The sequence below is a fragment of the Drosophila ficusphila genome, unplaced genomic scaffold, assembly GCF_018152265.1.
Source record: "Drosophila ficusphila isolate 14025-0441.05 unplaced genomic scaffold, ASM1815226v1 contig_791, whole genome shotgun sequence".
Lineage (NCBI taxonomy): Eukaryota > Metazoa > Arthropoda > Insecta > Diptera > Drosophilidae > Drosophila > Drosophila ficusphila.
In genome coordinates, this window is record NW_025064737.1 from 2,193,453 (window position 1) to 2,218,393 (window position 24,941).

Here is a 24,941-nt window from a genome sequence, read left to right on the forward strand (position 1 = left end):
CAAGCTGTTACTGATACTGCCACTCTTAAGAGCTATTAGCAGAGCACAAAAGTGCAGCTTTTTAATTTGCAGGCGTATATTTAAAACCTCACAATATTTACTGCAATTAATAGTTTTTTCGTAATTTTTATTCGAACACTTTGTATTTACCGAAATATTTAATTGAAATGTGAACCGTTTGATTGTTGTGCGATTAAATAAATTGCTCTCTCTGGAAACTATATGAAGTCAATTTCAAAGGAATGATATCGTGGTTAGGCAATTTTTTGCTCCGTGTAAAGCGAACAGTGAGTTACCGAAGTAAACTTAAGCCGGGTTCAGCAGTTCACTTGGCCCTCCTCACATGTTGGCCATTTATCTTGCTCAAGGTAATAAAATGTCTATAATTAGTCATTTAATATACAGATTTCCGTTTTGCGTCAAGGGGCGAAAACTTTTGCCGGGCTTTCGCTTCCTGGAAAGCCAAAGGAAAAAACCAAGGAACGCCCGACGAGAATCGAGAACAAAGTTTTCCTCCTACTCACATGTGTCTGGGTGGAGTAATTTAAGTACGGCGAATGATAAACTACTAAGCAGCAGACTAGCCGCCGAGTTGGGTGGCCAAGTCCTTAGGTCCTGAGTGCCAGAGTGCCGGACTGCCGGGCGAACCTAAATAAATGTGCAATTAAGAGCTGCTCGCCTTGGTGTAGCACCGCACAATTTGCTGCCAACTTTGGCCAGTCCGCATAAATACTTATGGGTGTATGCCGACACTGAGGAAAACACCATTAAATTATGAAATAATGTAAGGCCGTAAAATATTTCTCATCAGCGGCGAACATTAAATCCGAACAGCTAATAAAACTAGGCAGCGCTGACTGGATCGTAAAACCCCGCTTAATTTAATGGAATCCTTGAGAAGCCCGCCAGAGATCATTTCAAACAGTTATAGCCCGCTGTAAAATATAATTAAATGAGCATTTTACAATATTTATAATAAATTCAGGTTTTAATTCATGAATTTTAAGCATAATAAATACGATTTGTTTCTGTTGATAAGAATTTAAACTCAATATAAAATATTAAAAGTCATTTCATTAAATACATAGTACAATTCACACTTTATAAAATTTCGTTAATTTTGATTGATTTTATACAAGGTGTTTGCTTATTATTTTTGTTGAAATAATATCACTCAAGATAAACAAAATGGTATGTGAAATGTAGTTATTTTTCAGGGTGTAAATCTTGTGAGTGGCTGTGTGTGGGTACAAAGTTTTTGTGTCTATGTGTTGGGCACTCTTAACGTAATATGCTGCCGCTTGCCTGCCTGAGCTATGAGCATTTTTATAATAAATCTTGGCGCTTCCGTTTTTGGTTTGCAAACTTCCTGTTGGCAACGTCTTTAGTAGCCGGCGGAGGCAGACAGAAGGACAGAAAGTAGAAGGAAAGGGGTTCGGGAACAGTTGGGGAACCCAATCCAAGCTGAAAACCACCCGACTGCTCTGTGATTTGCACGCAACATATGGACTGCGCTGTATCTATATCTCTGGATATATATATATCTGACAGGGGTGGTGTGCAGCTGCAGCAGCACCAACTTCAGAGGAGAAATAAATCTTCAAGTTTTTACTTTATTGCAGTTGTCCGGCTCTGCGTTTCAAGCCAACAACTCGCCAGCTTATTGCGTATACGCCTGGGCTGACGAGGCTTTAAGGAAACACGTGTTTCTGCCAAGGCATTTACATAATCCACGGCTAGAACAACCTTTTCGGAGTGACGCACGCACTCTTTATTGGCTATTCCGTGTACTTGCACCGCGGACATTTTAACGAGCGCTCAAATAAATTTTAATGTCTTTTAAATGATTTCCTGGACGGCCTCAAAAAGGCTTGATCTATGGCCCATCACTACCCGCTTCTGACACCACTTAATGGCCAATATTCTACGTGTTTACGAGCCCGCTTTCGAGGCTCAATACCCGACTTAGGGCAGTATTCAAGTCCAACCAGGCGGAGGACTATCCTCCATAAATACTCAGTTTGGCAGAACATCTGCTTCAGCTGCAGTTGCACATTGAAAACACTCGCTGGAAGCTGGATGTGAATAAAACCTTTTTGAGCGGGGGATAAAAACTGAAAGGAAACAGAAAGTACACGTGGAAAATCAACAAAAGCTAGACGAAACAGAAAAGTCGAGTTTAAATGTTTCTTTGGAACTGCGAGTAAAAAATGCAACCATGTCGTCGGGCATTCGTATTTATGCCATCTGCTTTTCGACTTCTTTTTATTATTTCTGTGCACTTATGGCTTGGTATTTCTGAGGAAGACGGAAAAAATGCATTCCCCGGCCCATTCAAGCTTAGATTTCCAGTGGTAACGACACTTTTCAAAAGGATGCCCACCAATTGTGAACTGAAATTCCACTTTTTTGGCGAGCTTTAGTGCTCAGAGGTGTCAAACATTCAACGAGCACTTGTCCCTGGGATAAACTAACCTCAAGGGGATCATTAAGCAGGAACGAGGTTTGAAGCCACAGAGAACTGTCTGAAATCTGATTACTTTCATTTAAGAAAAAAATAAAATCGAAATAAAGGTTTAGTATTACCTATAACTCCCTAGCTACATTTGTATATTACAATATATACACAGAATCAAATTAATAGGTCACAATTTAATTCTTGTGGTTTAAGTTTATATATGTTTTGTATGAGCTTACATCATTTTTATTTAACGCAAAAAACCTTTTATAATAGTTATAAAAATATATAAAAAACTATTATATAGGTAAGGCCTTGAGTCGTGTTTTTAAGCTTATTTACAAGTTTTTCCTGGTTATAGGGTGACCTGATTTTTGTTCAACGCATAAAAACCATCTAAATATTTATTACAATTATTTTAAACCTCGAGCATGAACACTTCCTCCTCGCAGCGTTGGGATCAAAGCGTAAATTATAAAATATTTTAATTCAAAAATCTGGCCCGGCTTTTCCTGCCATCCCGTTGGCCATCTTGCTAGCTTGGTCCTCTATATCCTGTTTGTCAACCAGCCAGGCAGCGATTTTCGCAGCCTTTGTCTCCGCGGTGCCCGAGTTATGGCTCGTGGCTGTTTTTCAAAACAAAATTAGAGGCAACCAAAACGGGGAGAGAACGAAATAAAAACCGAAAAAATTGTAATGCAAATTTAATTAGGTTTTAAGTGCTTCGGCAAGGACAGCGCGGGCGAGGCTCTTGTTGTTTCTGCTGTGTCTTGTCAAATATTTACTTTGAGAGCAGCGCAAAGTAACAACAAAAAGGCTGGCCATCGCAAAACCATTCAACTCCCACGAAACAAGAAGGTAATGAAATTTTTCGCGCCGAGTTTTGAAACAGTTTAAAGTTATTATGCCCGACTACGTGTCCACCGGCGGGAAATTGATTTTCCGAAAGCCAGCGAGTTTAAAGAGCGATTGGGACTGATCCAGGGAGGACCTGGGCCATGGGCAAATATTTGGCCAGGCTTAGGCACAATATTGACTTTAGTACTTCTGGCTTGCGAGGACGAAAGCTAATTAGCGTGACCCGCATCACATGCAAATCGAAATTCCAGCGTGGAAATCCAATTGGTTTATTGTCTGGCAAAAGTTAGTCAATGAAAGTTTTTTGGCGCCCCGGCAAATATGCAAATATTTGCTCAACTTTATTAAAATTCATTTTTGTCATTCATGGCGGTGGGTGAAAACTCTTGACAATAATTTGCCAACTTGCTACTTTCAATGTGGGCACGCAGGCATGCAAGGAATTTTTGTGCTAAGCGGCAATAATTGCAAATTCCACTGCAGCACACACACATACACCCACACACATGTTGGGCCCAACGGCCCAGTGGCCACGCCCCCTTTTCACAAACGAGAAAGGACCCCAAGGAGGCGGAAAACTTTTGCCTTGTCTAACTGTCGGCAAATCGCAGAGCTCTGCGAAAATCTTTGCCAAAATGTTTGCCATAGGCATTCTGGCCAAACTTTTTGAAGCTCTGGCATAAGTATGCTGCGGCTTTTTATACAGCCACATTGCATGCGGCTCTGTAAATTGCACACATTGTAATCTATGACACGCCCACAACTGCACACACACACACACATTAACAAGGGGGGGCGGAGTAATTAAAACTGATTAACAGAGGCTGAAATCCGGCCATGAATGGAATAGTGCCAATATAATGCCCAGTCGTACGGCTTCAATTAGTGCAGCGAATCAGGGGGATTTTTCCTGATGCAAACAGCGTTTTAATGCCCAGATGATGGGTGCAGTGAAGCCTCGAATGTGTGCTTTTCGCTTCCGAAAAAGCTGTGCCACTTACTCTCTCTCAAAGTGGTCAACATTTAATAAACTAAATTGTTAAATGGTCAGTTAGCATGTCGTTAAATAAAATGCATTTTTAAATATCTTATGCCTCACTTTCTCATGTTTTTAATTGTCAAGAATTTGTGTTCATTTATTTTAAAATCGAACCAGGAACAACATATGGTTTCAAAGCTTGAAAGAAGAAAAGGTGCTGAGTAACTTTATCATAGAATGCTTTTATAAAATATTAACGTACGGAAAACTAATTTATAAACTTATTAAGTAACCATAAATAAATGGCACAAAGATCATAAACATGCTATATATACTTAGTTTTAGTGTTTTTTGTTTCTTATTTAAATGTAATGGCTTTATCTATTTTCCACATGTGAGCAGTCAAAGCACATACGAATAAAGAAAACTAAAGTTAAAAAATATTTTCGGAAAAAATTAAAAAAGAGGAGAATCAAATATAACGAAAAAATACTAAAAGAGAAATAAAACTTCAAAAAGAGTCGAACAATTACCGCATGGTTAATCGGATGTTAAGCACAGTGTCGAAAAAAGAGCAGAAAGTAGGCATGTTGCCTCGCACTCCCCATTTAAATGTTTTTCTGCAAACAATATAATTAAGCTGGCTGAAAAACCCTTCTCGTTTGGAGACGCCTCCTCCTTTTTTGTGCTACATTTGCTTTTTGCGAGGCTTTTTATGAAGCCACTAAATTATGCCGCGTGCAGAGTGGGCTGGACTGTCAATTGGCGCTATTATCATCGCTGGCGCGATTCCACGCACACAAAGCGCTTTTGGCCAAAAAAAAAAAAAAACACAAAAAAACAAGAAGAGAAATGCGAGTGTATTGAGTTGATAGACATTCTGCTCGGGAGTCAAGCGGCGGAAACGTTACGTATGCGACCCGTGAGCCGACTGCCTGCCTGCCTGCCAGCAAACATAACTAACAGTTCAGTGCACACACTTTGCTCCTGCTCTGGATTTTCGGGTCTTCGAGCACCGAACACCGAGCATAGAACACCGAGCAGCTGCTCCGATTGCGACGTGGCCAGGACGAAAAAAGGATAGCCAAAGGTGCCAATTGTTTGCTGGTATGCGGGCACGTATGTGTGAATTTATCGGTTGACATGACAATGCAGCTGCAAAATGCTGGCTTCGAACAGCACTTCAATATGCTGCGAGCCAGTGCCAGAGTGCCATAGTTTTCCAGTTTCCTGGGTTCAGGACTTGGATCGGGACCAGTGCCATTGCCATTGCTACTGCCAGTGGCCAACTGCTCCTGCGGGCTGCCAACTTTGCCGCTCCCTCTGTCTTCCTGCTCCTCTGCCATCCCGACTCCTTGCTCTTCGATCCCTTGTGTACGAGACCACCATTAGGTGGGATGGCCGTTCTGGGCGAGCTCTCTTGTTCTTTATGCCCCGACTAGTTCAGCTGTCCGAGGAGTCGCTTTTTTCCAGCCAGGGCTGCTTGAGAGGGTTGATGGAAGAGTCTGGCAAGGTCTAGAATTAAAGCCTTTAGGGAGCAGATTTAAACAAATGTTTTAAAATATTAATATCAAAGTATTTCTAAAATTTATAAAGGTATTTGAAGATTGCAGATTCCAAATTTAACTAAAAAAGGATAATAAATATTATATTCTATTATCAAATCTTCAATAGCTGCGACTCTTTAGTTATTTTACCTAGAAATTATAAAGTATATGTACAGTTCATAACACTTTCATTTTCCTGTTTCATTTCATTCTACTAAAATGCCAAAGGTCTTCAAATTTCTCTGCCTCTTTGCTGCAGCCTACAACTAGTACATAAACTAAAATGAATAGGACGGCACTCACCTTTTTTATTCCTCTTAGAGCAGTTCCCCTCGATCGACCCTCGCTCGTTTGCTTGTTCTGGCCAAGGCAACTTTGTTGGCGGAGGGGGCGCACACCTCTAATGCGACCTCAACGTAAAATAATTGCTGACCAAAGTGCACTCAAATGCAGACACATGGCCACACGTGATGACCAATGCACTTCGGGTCAAATGTACACAGTGCGAACGAGTGGAACGCCGAAGACTTTTGTGGAGCAATGTAGGCGTTGTGGGAGGATTGGGGGGAGCATTGGAGGCGGGGAGGCGTGGCAGCGGACAAACTGGGGCATTGTAAGGCGGCAGGCGACGGCAAGGTCCTATTGCCCAGCTCGTTATTCTTGCTTTTTCGGTCAGGGCGGTTTGAAGGAAAGCCGGCTCTGTAATTGATGTAATCCCTGGCATCCGAGGCATCAAGCTACAGAAGGCTGTGTTTGTGCGGTCGCCACCTGAACTCCGGCCAGTTGATGCAGGTGCCTCGGGTCGCCACCCGGCCCTTTTGACCAGGGCAACCAGGGTAAAGAAAGGATCGAAAGCCTCGAGTGCCCGAGTTGCTCGGAATTTAAGCACCCACCGCAGCCACATTCGAATATCGATTGCCGAGCCCTGCCGGCGATGGGAAATCAATAGCCCAACGCCCACTCATCTGTGAGAAGGCCGAAGGTCGGCCATAATGTAGACAAGGCGGCGTGCCTGCTCGTCAACTTGTTATTTGTTTCGTTGTTTTACGGGGGCCACAAAGAGGTAAACGTATTTGCCATTGTCCCAGTTGCGACTGCTACTGCTACTGCTACTGCTACTGCTATCATGACTGTCACGACTGCTCTTGGCCCTGCCATTTATTTATCATGTCGAAATTGAATTTGTGTTTGTTGACTCGCCCGTCAATTGACATGCTAATTGCCGAGCTGCCACAAGGAGCGAAGCGAATGAAGCGCCCCTAATTGCAGCCTGTGCAAAATTAAAGCGCAGAAAAATTACTTTGCTAATTACGGAGCGGGGGACTGCTAGTGCAAGGTGCCAGCGGAAAATGGGCTAACACTTTCCCGGGCTGTCGAGAGCCTTGTTCTGCTCGCTCCACTAAGCTGCATCAAAAATGCAGCCCTTGGCTGAGAAACTCAGAAGGTACAGCAAAAAAAAAACTAGTTAACTCGGGATTAAATACCTTTCAATAAAAAAAGATAATAATAAAATGCTTTAAGTATATATATAAATAATAAATATTTAAATTATTGAAGATCAATATAATTTGTCTTTCTTGTTTTCAAAATAACTGAAATAAACAAAACACATACTTTTAACAGGCAATATATTCAAGTTTAATAATTTATTTTCGTACGTTCTTCCACATTTTTCATTAACTTTTTACGTTTATAAGAATGCTTTTAATCAGCTTAGCTGCACTTTGAAGACTTTTGTTCAAAAGAGTGCACATAATGTTTTTAAAAGAGCCGAACTCAAAACACGCCTGAAGGAGTTTGCAGATTTGAGAAGCGTATTTCTCCTTGTGTCGTAACAAAACTCCCAACCTCTCCTTCTGTTTTTGCTGCTTAAGAATCTGAAAGGCGAAAATTGAACAAAGGACTTTGTTTGTTTTTCAACTAAATTAGTGCAAACAGTGCAAACACACAGATACAGCGGCACACTCACTCGCACACTCTGCCACACACTCTTCCACACACTCTGCCGCAAACAAAACGAGGGCGTGGCACTGGGCCGCACACCTGAGAACCTGAGAACCTGAGAAGCTGAGAACGTGAGAACCTGAGGCTGAGGACGAAAGCTGAGGCTGCAGCAATGCGACTTTACCTTGTGCCACTTAGGCACTACGGCAACAACAATGCCACTGGGCTGTTGTTTTTAGTGGCATTCACTTTCACACACACACACACACGCACACATCGGTGTGCGTTGGCATTGTCTGGCATTTTGTTAGCCTGCGATTTGCCCGCTCGAAAGTACGCTGTGCTGGCCATTAACTTTCATCTCAATTACACAAAGACACTGAAAGAATTATAAAGTGACAAGTTGAAAGGAAAAAACAAGATATGCAAGTGAAAAAAATATTTAGTTTGAATCATATTTCAACTAACATGCTATGAAATGTATTCAATAATTACCATCTTAATCTTCAAAGCAGATCAAATTTCTTTCTGTGCACTTCGCGAAAGACGCTAACACACAGTCGCATGCATACATGCATACGTATTTATTTAAGGAATTTTCCTACACCCAAGACAACAATAACAATGCAACAGCAACGACTGACGCAATGGCACGTTTATGCCACACGTGACCTGCTTTAGCTTCAGTTTCAGCCGGCTTTAGCTTTCGGCCAGGGTCGACGTCAGTGGCTGCCTTTACAGTCGCACACTATTTTTACAAGTGTCTACGGTTAAGTGCTCACACATACGCACACGCAAACGCAAACGCACACACACACACTCACACAAGCGGCCATCCAGGACCTGCAGAAATTACCATGCTCAGGACTCGTTGTCGCTGGCATCCCTGCGGTTGTAGCGTGAAACGAGAAGAAAAACTTTGGCGCTCTCTTAAACAACAACGACGTGCACACACTCACACACACCACACAGCCAACAAAAATAATAAGAAGAAGAAGATGTATAAGCCAAAGCGCAGCAGAAGAAGCGTTGCCGCGAAAGTGGAACGTGGAAAAAGGCAAGCAGTCCAAGTCAAGTCAAGCCAAGAAGTCCAACACTGAGAGAATAGGCATAGTAAATTAAATAATATAATGAAGTGGGTAATCTTAACAAAATAATAACAAGGTTAAAAAAATAAAACAGATTAAATTTTAAGGAATAATTTAACTCGTTTGATTTATCGGTTAATATTCTTTTCAAAGACAGTTAAACAGGTGAGAATGGAAGTGAGAAAATGCCTACTATAGTGTTAAGTTACATAAGTTGAGTTTAGTTCAAACACTATTTTTCTTAAAGTGTAGTTGCTGCCGTAGCCATGGATTTCATTATGCGCATTTTCTACAACTTTTTGGAGCAAGGCGCGTTAGCATTGCATACTTTTAGGCGCTGACGCCGCGGCTCCTGCTCCTTTGGCTCCTTGTGCCCCTCCTGCCACGCGGTGTTTTGTGTCGAGCTTTTGCGCAGACACTGAAATGCAATTTGCATAAGTTTCACAGCTTCTTTCGTTTATATAGGGCGAGCGGGATGGGCCGGCGACTCTTCTATATAAATATAAATACTATGTGCATAACCCAAGTGCGCCCAACGACGTGCCGCAGTCGTTGTGTGTGTGTGTGTGTGTGTGTGTATGGGTGTGTGCCATCTATCCACTCTGTGCAACTGTGTGTCGCCTCGGTGCGTGCTAAGTATGTGTTGCCTAGCTGTTGGCAATTTTCATAACAAAAAATATAAAAAGGACAAACGGGAGATGGGAGATGGGCGATGGCATAAGGGGGCATGCAGCAAAATGAAATTTGTGTTTGTTTTCTACTTTAGCCAGCATAAAAAGTGAAATGACACTGGGTAACGCAGGAAAAACGTTACCGTTCCATATAGGAACCAGCGGAAATCAGCAGGAAATTCCCATTCCCTTGTTAGGATGTTTGCTTTGGTGTTTCCTTGTGGCTGTGTGTGTGTGTGAGTGAAATGTCGTTAATATAGGTAAAGGTTACACGCCTGAATGTCAATTTTTATTGGCAGCACACAAAGGACTCGAACTGCAAAACAACCAGAAAGAATCGTACAATTCAAACGAAATACATAGGTGATATTTGAAAACTTTAAACCTAAAATAGAAATGTATCTTAGAAGTTGAAAAAGTTGATGTTCGTTCAATGCACATCCAAATATGTCACATGTTTAAGAGTGTTATAAGACGAAACGTCTTAAAGATATATAATTTACAAGTGCTACTTAAATTTTTAAATAAGTTTATCAAGTCTTTGTAGCCTAAGCCTTATTTTGTTCAAATGACAAGCAAAGCAAGATATTCCAACATAACCTTAAAAGCAAGAACGGATTATAAATTTTCCACCTTTTAAAATAAATCCCCCTAAATAGTTTCGCCTTCAATTTGCACTAATAATCCCAAATCGACCTATTTTTCCGGTGACCTGTATTTACCCCGTGGCACACACGCGCTTCTGATTCGAGTGACATTTGTCTCTCCGAACTGAACTGTTGCCGCTTGTGGCGACCCAAACCGGTGACCTCAGAAGCTGCTTGCCACCTAAGCCGCAGCACGCGCCACTTTGTCCAAAATCCAGGCAGTTGGTTTTGGCTGCCTGATTCCGTGGTCTGTGGATTGAATGAAGGAGGAGCTCCCCAGCCCCCAGCCCCCATCCCCCATCCACTCGATTCCGATTCCCATGTGAGCCCCACGGGCAAATCACTCATTACACACTTACGCTTGCGCGACGCTGACGCTGACGAGCGGCAGGATGATGGAGCGATGGAAAGAGCTCCGAAGGAGCTGGAAAAAGGACACGCTGACGAGATGGCGGAGGCGGAGCGGCGACGGAGGCGCATATCGCAAATTATGTCAATTTGCTGCAACAGCCCGCCCGCCCTAGGGACTCGGAGACAGCGACAGGAACATTGCCAGAACACTCAAAGAAAAGCATGCGTTTAATTATTATCTTTTAAAAAAACTTGCACCTAGAACAAAGCAGAAGGTGCCAACAACCGTGTAAGCCTATGAAACCAAGGAGTGGATCATAATTGTTTTTATGTAAAAAAGGTTTTCATTTTTCATTTGTAAATATGTGGTTTTGTAGCTTAAAGTGCTAGAAAGTGACATTAAAAATAAATAACAATTTAAGTGAGTTTGTAGATAAAGATATCTTACCGTTTATCATATGTACAAAATGGGGTTGTATAGACAAAGGAATGGAATATAATATTTACTAAGTTACAGTAAACTTAAGTTATTTGAAAGAATTTCGAGTATTGACTCGCAGTTTCTCCGAGTGCAGGAGCTTCAGCCAACTGATATAGAGGGTCTAAGTCTGTCTGCTCGTCGAGCATTTGACATCTTACATGGGAATTACAAACGCACGAAAATTGCTGCCATGTTCGGCGACAGCCCACTCACCAATACAGCTGTAGTTGCGCCCCAACACATATACACGATGTATATCAGTCTGTCTGTCCTTCTGTCTGTCTGTCTGTCGGTTTGTCCGTTTGTCAGCTTTCCAGCGGGGGCGAGTGTTTTTCGGTGGGTGGGCGGCTCTGGGTCGCCGTTTTCATGTGCAAATTTCTGTAGTGCGCCATAAATTATCCGACTGGGAATTGCTTTTCTATAAAACGTGCGCATATTAAATAAATGTCAACAATTTTTGGCATCGTCTGCAAGCTGAGCACTTTTCCCCCGGCTCCCCTCGCATTTTTATTCCTTTCACTCGTTTGGCGGCTGCCGAAATGAAATTACGCGTAACACGATTGTGAGGCTCCCTTTTGGGTATTAATGAGCACCAGGCTGCAAAATAGGTTCATGATGGATGTGTTCGGTTTCTGGGTTCCCGGGTTCCCGGGTTCCTGGGTTTTGACAGCTGGACAGGTGAGCAATTGAATTTTCAATATTTCGCAACGAAATTCAAATCGATTCGAACGAGTTTGTCGAACGTCAACTCTTATCCCTCGATTTGCGTGGGGAATTCGATTGACGTTCAAATTCTAAGGACATGTGTACAATTTTATTGGGCACAAACGAGCGAATTAAGTGCTCAGATTTTACAGAATTATTGCTGCCCAGGGCGCTTTTAAATGCCAATAGTTTTGCTTCAAATGACCCCTTATAACTTTATCCATTCTTAATACACTTATTCACTTATCGACAACTCTTTGATGGCCATTAATGTTTTATTCATCCGGCTGATTGATGGGCATGCATTCACAGTTCATGTTTCCTTATTAATTTGCGTCTGGTGACGACAAAACCAACTAAACATCCAAGTTCCGCCCACAGCGACCGCTTTGATCCTTCTCACGCCAAAGGACAATTAGAGGCTTTAACTCGGCGGCCGAGGCGACGGGGAAAACAGCCGGCCAACTTTAATCCATTGTCGTTTCCTAGATTGGTTGGGAATGGAAAGGAGGAGGATATCGACGGACAAGATTGGATTGGGAATGAGTTTAGGCCATCCGGAAGCGAGGACCAGGCCCTCAGCATTTATCTGTTTTCAGCGACATCAATTGGCAGTTTAAATGCAAAAGATGAGGCCGCCGTGAAATCGCAGACCGGCCATCTCATCGTCATCACCATTGTCGACGTCATCGTTGTCGACGGCTTCAATTTGGCATTAATATTCCCACTCACGTACTTGGCTGTGATTATGCGAGTACAACGATGAACGTCAGCGGCTATTGCGGTTGAAAGGATCTGGGTGGTTGAAGGGAGCTTGCTGGTGGGTGGTTGGGTGGCTCCGGAGTGGCAGTGGAGTTGGTGGAGCCGCCTCGAGGTTGTCGTGCGGTTGCCGCCTTGCGTGCTCCGCCTTTCTGGGACGGCAGTCTCAACGTGACACTTAAAAGGCAGCGTTTTGTTGACATTTGCTAGGAAATCGACGAAGGAGTCGAGTCCCAGTAATTGTGGCCACACCCCGAAAGCTCAGCACGGGCGCAGCGCAAAAAGGACATTTTCATATTGTGTTAATGACTTTGGCAATAGTTTTGTCATGACATTTCGAAAGGGCCTCCCCACCTGTCGTTTCATTCAATTGCATTCGCTGGAAACGGTAATGATACACGTAGGGAAAAACGTTAGACCATTACTTGCTGAAAAACTTTATTTTCAGAACATTTTCATAAAAAATTTCCTTTTATTTTAATGTTGTTTTATAAGTGTTTTGATTAACATGTAATAATATAATGAGGTGCTCAAAATCTTTGGAAATAATCTAGTGGCAACATGAAAACATTAATACTTACGATTGTTGGTTTAGCCCCAACAACCACACCCCGATGATGTATCTCTTGCTCCACAATTTCCGCCTATCTTGGGCAGACCACACGTGATTATTTTACCGCAGTGCACTCATAATTGGGTCTCCCTCTCCTCTCCTTTCAGTTTCCACAGTGGCCGTGGAGGCCGTCCTGGGACGAACCGCATCCTTGCCGTGCGACATCGAGCCGGAGGCGAAGGACGATCGGGTGTATATGGTGCTCTGGTTCCGTGAGAGTGCCGGCAAGCCACTTTACAGGTAAGAAGCCGCACCACCCACCTCCCAAACCACCGAATTTGAATTCAGGTTAGCAGGCAGGCACTTGCTAATTTTATAGTCTCTTTGAGATTTCGAGCATGTGAACGTGTGTCTGTGCGGTTGACAGAAGTTCCGCCCTTTTCGGGCCTGGCCAACTGAGGTCCTCGTGCCGGCTACCTTTTGATTTATAAGCCCCTCCAGTGGCAACTCCTTTCCACTTCCACTTCCACTTGCACATCCACATCCACTCACTCGACCCGACAGCTTCATGAGAAATGGCAGCAGTTCATAATTTTCAAATAATTTATTATTTTAATAACATCATCAATATCAACTCAACTGGAGTAGGTTCTAGATGGGACTACACAGAGGGAAATATCGAAAATATTAGTAAAATACAAAATACATTACCCAAATGTCGCTTGGCCTCAAAATTGTTTGATATCATTGCCTAAATATAAGATTAACTTTAGTTGTTGTTACTTTCATTAATTTCTTTCAAATATATTGAGATGTAACTTCAAATTAGCTTACTTAAAGCAGATGGGGTGTTAAAAATTCTACAGGTTTTGCACACATCTGAAGTCAACCAATGAGTAATCCATGTTCCGCGATCTTTAAACTTACGTAATTGTAGGTTCTGGTTTTAAAATATTCAATCTTTTTTTAAAGTGCACCAGCCACATAGCCTAGTCCTGGAACTTAAGGCCAGGACACGCCGCAGGAGTGGGTCAAAGCAAAGCGAAGCAAAACAAAGCGACGGCATGCCAGGCAGGCCAACAGGGCGACATGGGCTCATATATTAGCCGCAGGGCCCGAGGCAAAGGACATCCGAGGTGAAAAGCGGGCCAGCAAAATAATGGCATCCAAAGTGAAAACTGTTTTGGCGGCAACTTTGATTGTGGGCGGGCTGGAAATGGAAAGCCCCATCCCCATCCTCATTCTCATCCGCATCCGCATCCGCATCCCACCGTCGATGTCCTGAAGCTCCTGCTGCTGTTATTTATAGAGCTCGCTGGCGAACGTGTGCTTAGGTTTAATATGTTGCACATTATAAGCAGACATCGATATCCTTTAGCCTTGTCAATTTTGCTTACATGTGCTTCCTTTTCAATATGTTGCCAGCGGGTGGACGGGGATTTTCGGGAATAAGGACACAGACACAGACACATGCAGGGACATGGATGTGGATACTCGTACGAGAATACGATAAGTCGTATACGTATAGGGACGCACGTGTATATCAAGGGCGAGCGCGAACTGTTCACGAGTCCTACCGCCCAGGAGCATGATCCTTGTTGATGTTGTTGTTCTTGCCATTTCGTGCACTCAATTGGAAGCAATAAATTTCAGAGCAGACAAAGAGGAAAATATGAGGGGGCAAGGGAAAGAAAAGGAGGTAAGTGTTTGGAGCAACGAAAACAAACAACAACAGAGAAAGCGGAAAACTAGAAAAATGTGGAAAACAATAATGTCGCAAAAATTTCCGACTTTATAACCAAAAATATCCGAAAGTGATTCGAATTCGATTTCCCTTGCAGGACAAGTTAGTGCACACAACAAAAAAAAAACAGAAAAAAAGCGGAAGGGAAAACAGAAACAGGAATGAAATTTAAGGAAATAAATAACAAGGCGAAAACAAGAACAACAGCAACAGCTGTGCAGGCGAAAGGCAGGATTCCAGGGAAAACTCCTGGGCTGCGGCGTAAAATTGCCAGCTCTGCGTGAAATCACACTGAAGGACACACTGAGGGGTTAAAGGGGGAGGGGAGGGGAGGAGAGGGAAAACAGGGGAGCTCACGAGCAGAATGGGGCTTAGAAAAGAATCAAAACCAAAAGCTAAAACCGAAAAGGCGCCGAAATTGAAAGCAGCATGTGAAGGGCGAAAAGAGAGAGCGAGAAAGAGCGTGGTAAAAAGGACACAGAACGGGATCCCCCAAGGTTTTTCACAGTGATGATAGTACACTATAAGAAATTATTAGAGGAAAATCATAATCAAAACAATGTGTTTCAGGTTTAATATGATATAGTCAAAAAGGTTTAATTTTTATTCATTTTTAGTAAGAACTAAGCACCCACATTTATTTTGTATTACAAAGTAATTATATTCCATATATACATATGTATATTCCATATATATATTCCATATATAATATGATGTATAGAGTAGTCCACAGTTCGTATACCCATTTGAAAGGGCACCCTTCAACTTGCTAAAATCACAAATCGCAAACAGTTGAGCCCGGGGTTTTGCCTCAGTGCGGAGCATCCTTTTGTGGGGCAGGCTTTGCAACATTTCCAAAGGCACGTCACAGCTGGCAGCCTCACCTAAACAGGCTCGCACACACCTACACCTATAGCTACACCCACACGCACACACCTACAAAAAGGCTGGGCAAAGTCGTGTCTAGCGGATCCCTGCATTTGACAGCTTTACACCCGGACACAAAGGCAGCGGCTAAGGCCCAAACAAAACGATGTCCTGCCCAGGAGGCTAAAAGCAAAAATATTAAAAATTATAATGTTAACTTTTGCTTTGTTGTTTGACTGGCCAACAAGCAGACAGTTTTTTCGGGTTAGGCTATTTCGGGTTCAGGGCTCATGTTTATGGCTCGGATACTGGCCGGGATTTGTTTCTGCTGACTTTGACCCTTGAAATGCGATTTTCATAAGATTTTTATACATTTATTTGTTATGAATCGGGAGCGATAAAGGATAAAGGGGAAGAAAAGGCGTGGGCGGCTGCTTGGCCTTCCATTATTAAAATTAACATTTGCCATGACAGCCACCTGTAACGAGGAGCGAGAGCCGAGTTCTCTGGGTCGACAGGCCAACTGTCACGTTCAATATTGCAGGCCATCAATGGCATTGGCAGCCCGCCACGCCCACCATGCCCACCATGCCCACCGCCCCCTCAAAGCCTACATAATAAACAAAAGGCAAGAGGAAATGGCCACGGCAGAAGCGATACGAACGGAAAAAGAAGCAATGCACTCGACACATCCCTTGCGCCTGGAAATAAAGCCGCGCAAATAAATAAAAATTAAATTTACTGCATTCGCACTTGATGAGCAGCTCAGGTGGAAATCGAGTGTGTCAAATATAGGCATATTTAATTTAAAGTTTGTCTTGTTTCCATGTCATTACATGTGTGCCACAAACTGAAAATCAAATTAAAGAGGTTGACATAAAATAAAATTAGGCTTATGTGGAACTAGATTTTGTTCTCAAGCTATGATTCTTTTTGATTTATATATTTAGTTTTTTTTTAGCTTATATAATAATAAATACAAGTTAACATTATGACTAAATTATGTATTTTTTTAAGACAGTTTATCGTAATAACCTTTTTTATCTTACTGTTTTTAACATTCCAGTACAATAATGTGAAAATATTGGTCCTTGAAAGGCTATAAAATGAATTGAACACTTGATTTATTAAGCAGCTTTATTTTCATTCTTGGCCAAAATGTTATAGAGTATCTACAATAAGGGATTATATGCTTACCTACCAAACTGATAAAGGACTGAATGATTTATTTCCCTTTTCCCCCTGTGAAAGTAAAGTTAAATTTAGATTAGGAAAATCAGAGCACACAGACCTCTGGAAAACAAATATACCCCCACCGCCTTGGGTAAACATGGAAGCTACAGTGGACTTTAAGCCCGGGCCACAATCAAGGTTAATTGATTTTTAAAGCTCACCTGGACGCCTGGCTGCTGGGTGCCAGTTATCCGTAGGTTCCGTGGCATGAATAATTAAATTCGCAGCGAGCTCTGGGTCCGATTGGATTGGATTGGTCTGTCTCGCCCCACACCTCCCCCACCCGGCGAACTTAACTTAAGCGAACCGAGCGGAGGACTGGCTGTCAAAAGCGGATAATCTGAGTGCCACGCTAACTGCCATAATCGCCGGCAGCCGCCAGCCAATCGGCCGCAAATACAGACACAAAGGGGGGTGAGGGGGAAAATCCGGAGGGGGAAGGCCAATCGAAAGTGCATTCACTTCGAAACGGTTGAGCCGTGTGTGTACTTGGCCTGCTGCTTGAGAGCCGGTCTGCCACAAAAGTAATAAACCACAAAGTGGTATTCAAAATGGCTGGCAATAAAGGCCAACGCCATCGGAAGTGAGGAGAAGCTGAAGATGGCAGAATCACAGCCAGGATGAGGAACCGCTACACCTGAAAGAAAGTGTGAATTCTATAGAAACTAACTCAAGCTTAGAAGTAGTTTAACTACTAATGTTTTTAGTTCAATTTAAATCTAGTACTTTTTATATTGCATAAGAATAAGAAATATTTATTTTTACTACATAATGTTCATGTGAATTTGCTAACCAGACAAAAGGAATGATTACTTAAAAATATTTTTTTTTTTTTTTTTTTGAGTGTGAAGAAGCGTGGGCCAAAGGCAATTAAGTCGAGTGCATTTTCGGGCTATTTTACGAGCGCCGGGCGGCTTTGTAGCCGCACTTTGCGCGAATTTCAGGTTAGATTGTATATTTAAAACTGTAATTAAGTTTCAGATGTATATGCAATTGTGTGGGTGCACGTGTGCACGTGTGCTGGTGTGCTGGTGTGCGTGTGTGGGAGCGGAAATGCAAGCGGCGCATGCAAATCGATTTGGCCGCCACTAAGCTCTGGTTTCCACCGCCGACAGGGAAATGCCAACGTCGGGATTTTCTTTGCCGGCTTACCAGTTGGTCACAGTCGGAAATGGTGGGTCCAATCCTTCCACTGATTGCGCATTCGAAGGCGACTGGCCGATTACCAAACTTCTCTCCGACGTCGTGATTAACTTTTAATGACTTCGATTTCGGTAATTGGACGGAAGGAATTTGCCGTAATTGGAAAATGCTGGGAATTTAACTCATTGTATATTTGAACAGTCTGTTCTTGTTTTATGTTTCCGCAATTAGGAATTTATACTCATTTTAATGGACCGGAAAGTATATATCCAAATTCAATTTAATTGTTATACTCTCCCCTAAAAATAAAGTACATTATTAGGATTGTCCAATGAAAATGCAATTTCAGTATGAATTTGATTGTGGCCATTTTCAAATATGTCGTCTCTATGGGTATCAAAATATTTTTGATATCCTATTTGTAGTCCACATGAGCAAGAAATCCTATCACAAGCGACCCTTTTCCTAGCTAATTTTAACCCCAATCAAAATATTAAAATCTCTCCTCCGACTCTTAATTCTGAACCAGAATGGCTTCTGGCTTTTGAAACCCTAACCTGCGGCAGCACTCATGAAATACCGAAAACCAAATAGGCGAGCCCAAGATGAAAGTTTTATTTTGAATTTATTGCGGAATTTATTGGGCGACACTGCATAAATTTGAACTTGGCCACCGAGCACGACGCTGTGTGCGCTCTTTGTTTCTGCAGCTCCTGTTTTTTCTTCGGCTCCTCCGTATATTCATATGCTACAAATTATATAGTAAAAGTTAAGAAGAAGATGAAGCGAAAACCAAACAAAAACCAACACCAGCGGCAACAATGTGTGGAATGATGCCAACAAATGTCAACACCGTTCAGTGGAGAAAGGGGATTGGGAAAACTGGCAGGGGGATGCGAGGGGAAGGGGAGGGGATTGGGGGCTAAGGGAAAACTGTTGTTGGCAATAACAAAAGAAATTTACAGATATTACACAGCATGGCTCCATAATAACACCAATACCCACACAAAGGGCGGGCGAAAAAGAAAAACCGAGCAAAAACAAAAACAAAGGGGCAGTAAAACCATTTGCATACTTCTATATGTTGGTATGTATGAATGTGTGTATGTGTGTGTGTGGATATGGGGGCGTGTAAACAGCCCCTTTTTTTGGCGTTATTATTGTTTCATATTTCTCCCGGTGCTGCGTTTCTTTTGTTTGCCAGACGAGTGTGTGTGTGTAAGTGTGTGTGTTGTTCGTTGTGTGTGGAAACCAATTTTAAATTTGTTGCCACTTCTGTCGAGTTACGGAGCATACTTTTTGGCGCTTCATCGGGAAACTCCCGCCCGTGCGATAGGGTTTCTTTATGCATAATTTGATACGGGCCGCCAGACAATATGCGAGTTTACAATGTGCGAGGGCCTATTCTCACCTGTCTAATTTCGCCATGGATGCGGATGTAGATGAGGATGAGGATGATTCACCCGAAGTGGGTCGTTTGTTGGCAGACCCCCATGCCCTTATACATAGTTTGCTGCCGTTTGTCAAGGTACGCATAGTTGAGTTACCCAATTTGCTACCCTCTAAAAGGGTTAATACGACAACGTGAGATACACGCACTGAATAGGATTCAGAAATACTACAAACGCCATTCTAAAGAGAAAAAAACAAAACACACCTTAAGATTCCATCTCCCATAATTATTGGTAAGCTCTTTCAATCACTTAGTACATATCAAATCTCCAAAATGCATAATAAACATATTTTAATACAAATGGTGGAAGCCAGATTAAGAGATTCAATGCACTTGCAACTGATGCCTTTAGTGCAAATGCAACTTAAATCCATTATAAGCAACTAAGTACAACAAATTGAATAAATTAAGTCGTAGTTTAAAGCATATTTGTCAGTCAATTGTCGTGAGTATGCGGCAGTCGAGAAAGGAATCTCGGCCAAAAGCGTTCCCACGACAGCAGCATCTGTTTAAACTGTCAGAAAATACAGACACACATGCACACGGGCACACACGCACACACCGACACGCTCTGACACATATTGTCATAAAATTATTCAATGGATATTGTGAGTGCAAAAGTTTTCGGTCCTTTTTTATTTTTTTATTTTTTGTTTTTTTTTTTTTTTTTTGGGAGCTTCTCTGGCCCTTTCCCGCTTCTCAGCCCTTTTGCAATCTTTTTGAATAGGATTTTGTAAGCGTTACAAACTGAGGAACGAACAAAAAGGAAAAACATTAAATGGCAATATGAGAAGCTTGCTTTGATATTGGATTTCGGGGCGGGGATCGTCGGTTGCGAATACTAAATGGTAGTGGGTGGGGAAGTGGGGAAAGGGGATTGGAGAAGGGGGAGGGGGAGGGGAAAGTGGCGGTCAAAGTTTATGCCAAGCCACCGAAAAAACCAAAACGTAATTACCAAATCCTTGCACCGTCCAGTTCAAGGCCCGTCTCGCTTCGGGATTTGTTTAAATAACACAGCTCATTCATTGGGCCCAAGATAAAGTGCTACCAATTAACGCAAAATAAATAAAACTCAACTAATTGTTGGAAAAAAGCAGACCATCGACAAAGGCAAAGTAGAAGAATGGCTGAGTGGAAGAGGGCCAATGTGAATGAGACAAATGCACTTGGACAAAATTATGAGACAATTATAGGTTTCATAAAATTTTATTAAAAAAATTGAAATTTTATAAGAAAATTATTTTATTCATAAGAATTTATCAGTGGTTACCATACAAAGTTTTCGTCGTTATACCCGGAAGACGCACTAAGCAAAAGGATTTAAGTGTAAAAGTCTGTCTGGGGACCAATCAAGCCATCGAGTTTTCGTCGCAATACCCGGACGGACACTATAAGCGGAGTCGTTATAACAGGATTCTACTGTATTTAAACAATTATTTAGTTGATTTGCATACTATTTTTTTCGAGTGCAGAGCAAACTCTTCAAACGGACGTCGCGTGGTTGGGAGCTCTTGTCTCCCATGCTTTGCTGCTTTCGCTGGACTTTCCCCTCCTCCTTCGCCGTCTTCTGACCATTCTCAGTCTACTTTCTTCTGCCCGCCCTGCGACGACAGTCAACATTTCTGCAACTGCCACAATGTTGTCTTCTTTTCTTGGCTTGGCCCATTTTTATTTAGCTCCCTGCTAGCTGCTCGCTCGCTTTCCCTGTTTTTCTGCTTTACAATTTTTACTGCCCGAGCATTTGGCGTTTATTTTTCTGTTTTCTTTTTTCTGTTTTCTGTCCTTTTGGACGCCCCCTGCTCTTAGCAGTTTCTTGCTGCTTTGCTCATTGTGCAAACTTGGCATTATTGTTTCCTAAGGCCAACAACGGGAAAACACAACGTCAACAGAGGGCAAGCCGGGCTAAGACCGGCGTATTCTGGCCATATTTGGACGACGACGGGAAGGAAACTCCATTCCATTCCACCTTGCCTTATCGCTATTGCTCCTGCTCCTGCTCCTCCGCCTCCGCCTCCGCCTTTGTTGACTATTCGGCGTTTCTCTATTGTTTGCAAATGCGCAAAATTAAAAGCGGGAAAAGCGGAGAGCAGCGAGAACCTGAAACGCAGTTTTTAAAAGGAAATTTCCCAAGGAGTATTTCCCTCCCCCTGCAGTCCGCACTTCGTTATGTTTACATTTTCGCGCATATATTTAATTAGGCTAATTAGGGAACGTGCCCTGGCTTTGGGCAAGGCTTAGAAGCGTAATTTATTCGCCGCATGGCTTACTGCACTTTGAACACAATTAGAGGAATGGCCAAACACATGACAAGGCCAAGGAGAACCAAGGAGAAAGGCAAATGGAGAAAGGAAAGCGGAGAAAGGAGAAAGCGGTGGCAGCACCAGTGATAAGCGTAAGAAATATGAGCACCGGATATAAATTGTGTCAGCGGCAAAATGATAAAAAACCACTTAAAGGCGCAAACAATACGGCCGCCGGGCGGAGGCCGCGAAGAATCCTGCCAGCCGGCACAATGACAAACCGCTTCGCTAACCGCAATTGGTTCGTGGGGGAAGAAGGAGCAGGGGGGTAGAAACAAGTGGGAGGTGGGAGGGGGAGGGGAAGGAGCCACAGATAGCACAGACTGCACGACGACAGCGGAAACAACAAAAGGACACAACTGGCGATGACTGTGCAAAGACGATGTGCTGGTGTGTGTGTGTGGGTCACTAGAAAGCGGCACTCGCAGAAAAAATATCCTCTGAAACCAAAAAAAATTATAACTAATTATAGTAAAATACCAGCCTTGTTTAATTCACTTTCCATTTAAAGTTCGATCAGCTCGGTCAATTCATTCATTCATACTGCTAATCTGCTATTTTTCCTAATGGTTAGCAAAATGCTTTCTGATTTGTCAATAAAATGCTGAAAAATACCCAATTGCATTTGTTCAAATAGTCGAAAACGCAAAATGAAGTCATTATAAATGCAAACTAGTTGATATTTTTGGCTTTTATTTACTTGTTCCCAAGCGCACACAATTTTAAACCAAAATTAAAATACTCTGAGTGGGAATTTTTTGATAGCAAAAAGTTTGAAAATAAATAGGAAATTGTGGTTAAATAGCTAGATAAAATAAGAAGGTAAAATAGTTGTTTGATTAGATACATTTGAAACAAACCATTTTAACTCGCACAATCGAGGATATAATTTACAGAATTTAAAAGCTAAGTAAACATATTTCTTTGAGTGGCACATAAAGAATTGCGGGAAGAGCTTTGCCACCGCCAAGTCATTTACGGCATGTCCTTGAGGGGGCATCCTGGATGGGGGGCGGGGTGCGGGTGGCGTGGCCACCTACCCTCCAGAACGTTCGTTCAAGCCCTCAGACGGACATTAACAAATACAATAAAAGCGCCAAAGATAGCACGTCAGGCTTTTTAATGCGCAAAATTGCAAACGTTTGCTGGGTCTTTCTGGGCAGCGAAAATAATGCGAAACGGAAGAAATTAGTTGCGTGCAAATTTATGCTCGGGGTTCGTTTTGTCGACCCCTTGCTCCGCGGGTCATCGGGCACAGGAAAAGGGTCATTTCGTAGACGCGTGAAAATTCAGGCCCAGGCCACTTTCGAGCGTGTCGTTTTTTACAATTTTCCATTCAATATTTATGGTTCGCACGAGAAATAACAGCCCAAGGCGGCCCAATAAGTTGCAGGGTTTATTCAGTAACCGTTCTTGAGCCTTTAAAATATACTTTCCACACAGCAAGGTGGCTTGCTACTGGGTTTTCAGTTCTGCAGAGTTTAGCTTAGCCTAAGTGTTAAGTGGCATGCTTTAGCTTATGCCATTCGTTCTGTGCTTCTATTCCATTTTCTTTTTACTACTACTTACTATTTGCATAGGGAGTCGCATGAGGACTTATACGAGTGTTGGGGCTTATTCCGATTATGTTTTATCCAACTTAGGACTACCGACTACTTTCAAAGGAAAATGCTACTTTAGGGTAATATTCTGCGGGGTACAACTAAAGTTGAAAATAAATACTTCGAAGTTGATTTGTTTTATTTATCAGTTCTGTGTGGCTTCATATTTAAGCTTTACAAAAATTAAATTATATTTTTCGTTTGCAAAAACATATTTCTGCTACATACATATATATTATTATTAACTGAACAGAAAGGTGTTAAAAAAGCTGACCGCATGAAAACAGCGAATTAAATCATTTTCCAGCCGTAAAGGCTGTCCTTTTTTATGGCCAAAACATAAGGTCAACCCCCGCGGCCACAGATCCTTGCAAACTTTCACGTCGCATTAAAATTTACGAGCTCGGCTGCGACATCTGAAACGCTCTGGGAGGCAATCGCTGACACGACTTATCGTCAATATTTTGGTTTTACTTCCCTTTAGTTACTCATTTCTCGCATTTCCCCGGCGGCCGTTAGATGGAGATAACGAAGGAGGAACTACTTAGGCGACTTTTAACATTTTCCGCTCTGTTCTCTGCTTTTCCCCGCCTTTGCAGCTTCGACGTCCGAGGCAGGCCCTTCGAGAAGGCCCTCTACTGGTCGGACACCAACTCATTTGGGCCACGTGCGTACTTCGTTACCGGACAGCAGCCGGCCAAGTTATCGGTGGACAACATTCAGCTGGATGACGAGGGCGTAAGTGGCTCTAACTGCCTCTGACCATTGCTTTCCGGAAAACGCGCTCTTCGCCATATTATTGTCTGTTTTTTATTGGTCTCCTCAACAGGTTTACCGCTGCCGCGTCGACTTCCAGAACTCGCCCACGCGTAATCATAGAATTAACTTAACGGTTATTGGTGAGTACCGAAGAGCAGTGCAGCTCCATTAAGGAGAGCTCTGCCTCTGCCACTATTACCTACACTCTGAGAAATCCGAACTAGTAACGCATATATAAAAAGTTGTTTTTTAAATTTATAAGTTATCTTTCTGGGCAGCATAATTGCTTTTAATTGATTAATTCTCTAAGAAATAAACTAAACTAATAAATGAAAATTTAAAGGATTGATATTTGGATCCTTCAAGTCATTTAATAATAAAATCTGTAATTTATCCTATTTAAAGCACCCTTTCTTGATTTCTAATTTGACTGATTTGACAAACTTAAACTCAACACAGGAGTATCTTTTCCGAGTGCATCCCTTTTATAACGACTGTCCTGTCTCTCTCTTAACTCCCCGCAGTTCCTCCGCACCAAATACTCGTGTACGATGCCTCCGGTCGCGATGTCGCCGGAGCTGTGGGTCCATTGCTCGAGGGCGATAATATTGTGTTGACATGTGAAGTGCGTGGCGGTAAGTAAATCATGATAAACGACACCAACGCATACACGTTCCCTCCGCCACATAAATGTGGCACTCAGACAAAAGGCTATCAAGCTAGGGAGGTCGACACAAAACGCAACTGATTCCACTGCACACAGCGGGAAAAGTACAACTTGAAATGTAGATACAACATTA

The 24,941-nt window shown here is 42.5% G+C and overlaps 1 protein-coding gene across 1 annotated transcript in view; it reads left to right on the top strand.

Moving 5' to 3' along the window:
• The window catches only part of LOC108091806, a gene marked incomplete at its 5' end in the record, with an annotated part of 81,602 nt that overhangs the window by 24,057 nt on the left and 32,604 nt on the right, over positions 1-24,941 (top strand). The window contains 4 exon segments of the mRNA XM_017191171.2: positions 13,209-13,341; positions 23,982-24,120; positions 24,212-24,281; positions 24,666-24,776. Of these exon segments, the coding sequence (XP_017046660.2) occupies positions 13,209-13,341; positions 23,982-24,120; positions 24,212-24,281; positions 24,666-24,776 (453 nt within the window).